We start from the raw sequence: 8,088 nt of genomic DNA, 5'->3' as shown, positions 1-8,088 counted from the left end.
CCGAATTGTCATACAACATATAAAATGGAAATACAACATTGCCCAAATTTCAACATAACATCAAAAGATAGATAGATTAAAGATGTGTATCTAGTCCACCCTAAACTTGTTTCACCAATCATCCATACTTCATTAACCAACCTGCAACATGTATTAAAATAGAGTTTCAATGCAAAGGCAATGAGCGAGTATACAAGTTTGTTTACATAGCATAATAGTATAAAAGGCTCAAATCCAACATGATTCATAATATGTGAATTACTAGTATGCAATTTTGGCGTACACTATGATCAAACCCAAGAATCCAACGCATAAAATAGCCTAATCCCAATTGATAGCGGGATGGTAAATGTTTAACTTAGCAATACCCCAAGTTTAACGGGCGGTGCGTAAATCCTATAGCGCTATAATTGTTAAGGTGGGCTAGCAAAGTTAATGAGCATATAACGTTCCAAATCGTTCATAGAGCATACAAGCATAGTAAATATTCACAATAGTTTCATGTCACGTTCATAGATAGAGTATGTTTTGTTTAAGCATAAAAGTTGTTTTGAATAGGTATACATGTTGCATCCCAAAGTGTAAAGGGGAAAAAGGGATCGAGTATACTCACGCAATTGCCTAGTCTTCCGATTATCCAAGTGTTGACGAGCGTACGAGATTAGGAGGACGAAACATCGAGGTCACCCTATATGGGCAAACGATGGCGTAAAAGTAAGCAAAAATTACGACAGAGGATTTGAATTTGAATTTCGAGTATAACTAGTTGACATAATTAGGTATATATGCATATATATTTTATATAGTTTACGTAAAAAAATTTAAATCAAGTCTATCAAGAGTATTGTCAAAAAGTTGTCAAAAATATAAATGATAATACATTTATAACTATTTTATAAAAAAAAAACTAATCGTTGTTGATAGGTTTCGTTTTACGAAATTTTACGAAAAACGGGCAGAGTTTCCTCTGTTTTTGGACCATCCCGACAACCTAAGTGTCGATATACTTTTAAAAATTCAACAATCAACGAAACATTATATATTTATACGAGTTAATATAACTGATGCCATTGGGCCCCTTGATCCAGGCGACCCAAATTCAGGCCCAATTGGCTTGTCAGGCTTAAGCCAAAGCCCAACAGCTTAGGCTGTGCGATGGGGATAAAGTTAGCAACTGGAATCTAGTTAATTTTTATCTATTATTTTTCTTTATTTGAATTAGAAGTTATCTCTTATTGTTCCTGCATTTTCTCCTAGTTTACCTCCTACGTTGGTGGCTTAGGAAGTTATATTTATGGTGTTTCTTTTCATTGTTTGGAACTCAGTTGATGTTTGAATTTTGTGAATAAAAATTCCAGCTTTTCGTTTCTTGTTTGTGTTTGATCCGACTGGGAGTTAAGGAGAACTGCATCACGTGGCATCAAAGCTCAGCAAGATCCAATTATGGGAGACCGTGGAGCACGCATGAACCGACATCCCCGTAGAAACGCCGATCGAGGCAACGAGGATTATCGGCGGGATCCACGTGATGTTGAAGAGATCGCACGTCTGCAGCAAAGAGTCCGGGACCTTGAACTGCAGCGAGGGGTCTGTTCCGATGACGAAACCGAGACCGACTCCATCAACTGGGATGACGGAGTCGTTCAGAACAACCCGTTTGACTATGATGATAGGTGGAATCCTTTTGCAAGAAGAGAACCAAGAGCTGATCCATTCAGGAACTTGGGAGTCAAAATTGATGTACCAGAGTTCGATGGAAGGGCTGAACCTGATGTGTTTATTGATTGGCTTCAAACCGTCGAACGCATCTTCGACCTACGCGACATTCCTGATAAATACAAGGTAAAACTCGTAGCAATTAAACTTCGAAATTACGCGTCTTTGTGGTGGGAGCATGTTAAAAAAAAAGGGTTCAAGAGGGACGTTCTAAAGTTAAAACATGGGACAAGATGAAAAAACTCCTTCGTGAGAAGTTTCTTCCACCTAATTTTCGCCAGGAGGCATTTTTAGAATATCATAACATCTCCCAACGGTCGACTACCGTTGAGGAATTGATCTGTGAGTTTGACAGATTACGGATGAGATGTGCTGTTGAAGAGGAGGAGGAACAAATTATTGCTCGTTTCTTTGGGGCTTTACGACCCGAGATCGCCGCCGTTGTACAACTGCAGCCCTATTGGTCTTTTACTGATGTGTGCCAACTAGCTCTAAAGGTGGAGAAACAATTGAAAGCTAAAGCCAAACCCACGTTACCCCGGTCGAGCCCAATCAAAGCCGACAGCCTTAAAGCGGTTTCGGGGACACCTACTGGAAGCAGATTCAATGCAAGCAAAAGCGAGGGAGCAACATCTTCCAAGACACCCACCGTTACCGCTCGTACACCGCCCCGTTGTTTCAAGTGTGGCGGGCTGGGTCACTTTGCTCGGGAGTGCTCGAATACTCAGCTCATTACCCTCACGGATGAAACCCTGCCTGTTTATGATACGGAAGAAGACCAACCTGAAGAGGTTGAAACTGAAGTGGTGTATCCGGACAAGGGTGAAACTCTTATAGCTCAACGGGTTCTCAGCACTAATCCGAATCATGAAGTCAAAGATAACCTCTGGCTCCGCAACAACATTTTTCGAACTCGCTGCACGGTAAAAGGCAAGGTATGTACCATTATAATCGATGGGGGCAGCTGCGAGAATATGGTGGCCACAGTTATGGTTGAAAAGTTAGGCCTTAAAGTCGAAGACCACCCCGACCCTTACCAGCTAACGTGGCTAAAAAAAGGTAACGTCGTGAAGGTTAAACACAGGTGCCTTGTTCAGTTTAGCATCGGGACCCGTTATTCGGATGAGGTGTGGTGTGAAGTCGTTCCGATGGATGCATGTCACATCTTGTTGGGGCGACCGTGGCAGTATGATAGGCGCACCAAACACGACGGGTTCCTCAATACATACAGTTTTAAGAAAGAAGGGGTTAATGTCCAACTTGTTCCACTGGATATACGTGACACCGGAACCGAAGCCCTGGTCCTTACCAAATCAGCGTTCCTGGATTTTACACGAACTGCTAAACCTCCATTCACCTTAGCCCTACTCATCACCGAGACCAACCCCACAACTGATGAACCCCCACTTGAAGTACAACCACTCCTGACCGACTTCAAGGATGTCTTTCCCACTGAAATTCCTCCTGGCCTTCCCCTTGTACGAGAAATTCAACATTGCATCGACTTCATGCCAGGTGCAACCATCCCAAATAAACCAGCCTACCGAATGAATCCAACCGAATATGCAGAACTACATCGACAGGTTACCGAGCTCCTTGACAAGGGTCTTATTCGCGAAAGTATGAGCCCGTGTGCGGTGCCGGCTCTACTCGTTCCTAAACGAATGGCGCCTATAGAATGTGTATTGATAGCCGAGCCGTTAACAAAATTACGATCAAGTATAGGTTTCCCATTCCCCGTTTAGACGACCTCCTAAATCAGTTACACGGGGCTACAATTTTCTCTAAAGTGGATTTGCGGAGCGGGTACCACCAAATCAGAATGCGTCCGGGGGATGAATGGAAGACGACTTTTAAAACACGAGACGGGTTGTATGAATGGATGGTCATGCCATTCGGGCTCTCAAATGCCCCGAGCACCTTTATGCGGTTAATGAATCACATATTTAAACCCCTTATCGGCCACTGTGTCGTCGTCTATTTTGATGACATCCTCGTTTTTAGCCGGGATATACCACACCATCTTTATCATCTTAAACAGGTCTTCACTATTTTGCGAGATTAGAAGTTATATGCCAACCGCGAAAAGTGTTGTTTTTTGGCACCAGAGGTCTTATTTTTGGGGTATTTAATTTCGGGGAAGGGTATCCGTATGGATGATTCTAAAATCGAAGCAATTACCACTTGGCCGATACCGACTAATATCCACGAGGCACGAAGCTTCCTCGGGTTAGCCTCATTTTATCGTCGTTTTATTTGCAATTTCAGTATCGTCGCAGCCCCTATTACTGATTGCTTGAAGGGAAATTCATTCTGTTGGACACCTTCCGCCACCACGGCATTCGAAGGGTTAAAACAATGCATCACACGTGCACCCGTCTTGGCCTTACCCAATTTTCAGGTTACTTTCCAGGTCGAGTGTAACGCATCTGGGCTCGGGATTGGCGGAGTGCTTAGCCAAGAGGGACGCCCAGTAGCTTTTTTCAGTGAAAAGCTCAGTGAAGCCAAACAAAAATTCAGCACATATGATAAGGAATTTTATGCAATTGTTAGGAGTCTTGAGTTTTGGCGACACTACCTTCTACACACGGAGTTTGTCTTGTTTTCTGATCACCAGGCGTTACGTTTTATTCAAGGCCAACACAAACTCAATCCTCGCCACGCTAAATGGGTCGAGTTTTTACAAGATTTTTCTTTTGTTATCCGACACAAGTCCGGAGTCACCAATACGGTGGCCGATGCTCTAAGTAGGCGGCGGGCCCTGTTAACATCCCTCCAAGTTCGAGTTGACGCATTCGAGCTTTTTTCTACACTATACCCGGATGATCCAGACTTCTCGGGCTTATGGTCAGCTTGCCGGGTGACACCCACACAAGGATACTCGTTGCACGAAGGGTTTTTGTTCAAAGGCATTCGGTTGTGTGTTCCTAAGTGTTCTTTGCGGGATGCCATCATTCTCGAAGGGCATCAGGGAGCTCTCGCAGGCCACTTTGGTAGAGACAAAACGTTAAAGCTAGTGAAGGAGCGTTTTTTTTGGCCGAAAATGAGCATGGATGTTACAAAGATTGTGGATCGGTGTCGCACGTGCCACATCGCCAAAACACATCATTCAATTGCCGGCTTGTATACACCATTACCTGTTTCTAATGGGCCGTGGGAGGACGTCAGTCTTGATTTTGTGGTAGGTCTTCCACGAACCCGACGACAAAAAGATTCCGTCATGGTAGTTGTGGATCGTTTTTCTAAAATGGCTCACTTTGTTCCGTGTGCTAAAACTTATGATGCTAGCCAGATTGCTCGGTTATATTTCACTGAAATAGTTCGTTTGCATGGCGTACCGAAAACGTTGACATCTGACCGGGATGTCAAGTTCGTGGGGCACTTTTGGCGCACTTTGTGGAAGCGTTTGGGTTCTCGTATCAATTTTAGTAGTGCCCATCATCCGCAAAGTGATGGTCAAACAGAGGTCACCAACCGGAGTTTGGGTAATTTGTTACGCAGCCTTGTGGGATCCAACCCGAAGCAGTGGGATCTAGTTCTGCCTCAGGCTGAATTTGCGTATAATCGGTCCACTCATCGCTCCACCGGGATGAGTCCTTTCCTTATTGTGTATGGTCGGAACCCGTTTACCCCATTAGATCTTGCTCCGCTACCAGCTACTTAACACTTTAGTGCAGATGGTGAAGACCGGGCAGCCCAGATTAAGTTAATCCATCAACAGGTGCGTGATCAAATTATCAATAATAACGTTGTGTATCAACGGTGGGCCAACGTGCGACGTAAGAAAGTCGTGTTCCAGGAAGGTGACCTTGTTTGGGTTCATCTCAGCAAAGAACGTTTTCCGGGGGGTCGTTCAGGCAAATTACAACCTCGAGCAGATGGTCCATTTAAGGTTTTGAAACGTATTAATGACAACGCTTATAAGATAGATTTGCCCGGACACTATAATGTCTCGGCAACCTTTAATGTGGCTGATCTGTCACCGTTTGTTTCCGAGCTGGATGATCCATTTGACTCGAGGGCGAGTCCTTCCGAAGAAGGGGGAATGATGCCATTCGGCCCCTTGATCCAGGCGACCCAAATTCAGGCCCAATTGGCTTGTCAGACTTAAGCCAAAGCCCAACAGCTTAGGCTGTGCGAGGGGGATAAAGTTAGCAGCTGGAATCTAGTTAATTTTTATCTATTATTTTTCTTTATTTGAATTAGAAGTTATCTCTTATTGTTCCTGCATTTTCTCCTAGTTTACCTCCTACGTTGGTGGCTTAGGAAGTTATATTTATGGTGTTTCTTTTCATTGTTTGGAACTCAGTTGATGTTTGAATTTTGTGAATAAAAATTCCAGCTTTTCGTTTCTTGTTTGTGTTTGATCCGACTGGGAGTTAAGGAGAACTGCATCAATAACGAAAATATATTTTTTTGTACAAGTTATAAAGATACGTCTAATGTACAAATTCAAGTAATAAATGTTTCGTGATTTAAAATAGTAACTAGCTATATAAACAATAATGATAAATTTGCGTTGTTTAAGATCTTTACCAAGTCTCGGATCAGAAGTTGACCAGCAGTTGACCGGTTGACTTTCGTTGACCGAGTTGACTGCTGTTGACTGGACCCGAAACGAAACCAAACATAGCCTGAACAAAGCTCGGACTTGATCGAGACGTTAAAATGAACCGAGACTGAATCAAAAATTCAAACTACAATGAACCGAAACACGCAATCTGATCCGCATCTCCAACTGGCCCGAACGCACCGTTGACCTGAAACCACTGTTGACCCGAGACGAGCACCCGAGCCAACCCGGACATCGAGAGGTTAACTGAGCCGAAATAGAACCTAACCTGAACCGATACGTGGCCTGAATCAGAACTGTATCTAAAATCGGATCGAAATTTACATAAACCAAAACCCGAACCAGATGGAATCCGAACTGAACAGGGAAACTGGATCGAATAAAATCAAATTTTACCTAAACCGAGGCTCGAGACATACACCGCCGTCACCGTCGCTGACGCCGGTGAGGCTGCCGGCATCGATGTCGGCTCGCTGACCAGAAGCGCTGACCCCCGCCGTCTCCAACCTCCGATTACTCTCTCTCTTCCTTCAATTCTCTCTCTCCTCGGTCGTTCTCTGTCTCTCTCTCTTCTCGTCGTCCTCTATACCCACCGCCGTGCGCCACCACTGCAATGGTGGTGGTCGGAGATTCAATCGAACAGGGGGAGGGGGAGTGTGAAGAGGTGATGAGCTGTGGTTGTTGTTGTGCGAAGCTGAGACGCCGGAGCTCGCCGGAGTGCGGCTCCGGTCGCCGGAAATCCACGAGAGGGAGGTGTGTGTGGTTGTGAGTTGCAGACAAAATCTTGAGAGGGAACTAGAGAGGATGCGGCTGATGAAAATGCAGTTTAGGGTTTAGTTCTTGTATATAGGTGGGTCTAGTTAGTGAATTTGCACAAACGGTCCTCATGGTTTAACTAACTAATTTATTTTAAAAGTGGTTTAACTAACTAACTAAGTTATGATATATATTTATATGGATATATATAGAAAACTAACTTTATAATACCAACTAACTAGGTTATTTTTTTTATTAGCTAATTTTAGAAGTTAATGAGACTAACTAGATTATCATAAAAATGCACTTTTAAATAATAAAATTAATTAATTTATATAATTTGTATAATGGCCATATTATAACGATTTAAATTAAAGATAAAAGATTTCTTTAACGATTAATCGTTTCGCGAAATTTTCAAGTTTCAAGAACACAACGTTTACACAAATAGGATTTTAATTAAAGGTTTCCAAATAAAGAAGGTATAAAAACGCAGGGCGTTACAGTCTCCCCTCCTTTAGGAAATTTCGTCCCGAAATTTATCCAAGAGGAAGACTTTGAAAGAGTTTCGACAAAAGGTGATTATTTATAACTGAGACTTGGAAGCGTTGAAACGTTTTGAAAAGTACGAATTTTTTTTTTAAGAACGACAAGGTTTAGTACTTTGAATAAAGTGATAACGGTCTACTAAGTACGTCTACTCAAGAATTAAGAATAGGAAGACGGCTTTAAAGTTAAGGCGTCAAGTTAGGATTTGAACGTTTAAGCAAACTAGGTTGTAAACGGGGTTCGTATAAAGACAAAGAATACCGGAGATTACGGGGAGTATAAAAGTGAACGATTGTCTTTAATAAACGAATGCGAGTATAAGAATAGCATAAATATCGGATAGACAAAAGTAGTGTGTTAAGAATGAAGTCTCGTCGTGGATAATCGGATATAATGCGTTTGTGAGTTGTTTAAAGGTTGTATTAGGTCAAAGGGTCTGCAAAACATTGAATTTCTCATGGCACGTTTTACGAGAGTTTGGTAACATGGTGAAA

General features: G+C 42.8%; 1 protein-coding gene across 1 annotated transcript; it reads left to right on the top strand.

Annotated features, from left to right (window-relative positions):
* The first annotated feature begins 1,949 nt into the window (after positions 1–1,949).
* LOC118479509 lies at positions 1,950–3,461 on the top strand. The gene has a single exon (XM_035974059.1). It carries the CDS (start codon positions 1,950–1,952, stop codon positions 3,459–3,461), a length of 1,512 nt encoding a protein of 503 aa, XP_035829952.1.
* Positions 3,462–8,088: the final 4,627 nt, after the last annotated feature.

Source organism: Helianthus annuus, chromosome 6 (assembly GCF_002127325.2).
Source record: "Helianthus annuus cultivar XRQ/B chromosome 6, HanXRQr2.0-SUNRISE, whole genome shotgun sequence".
NCBI classification, from domain to species: domain Eukaryota; kingdom Viridiplantae; phylum Streptophyta; class Magnoliopsida; order Asterales; family Asteraceae; genus Helianthus; species Helianthus annuus.
This window is presented reverse-complemented; position numbering and strand designations above follow the sequence as displayed.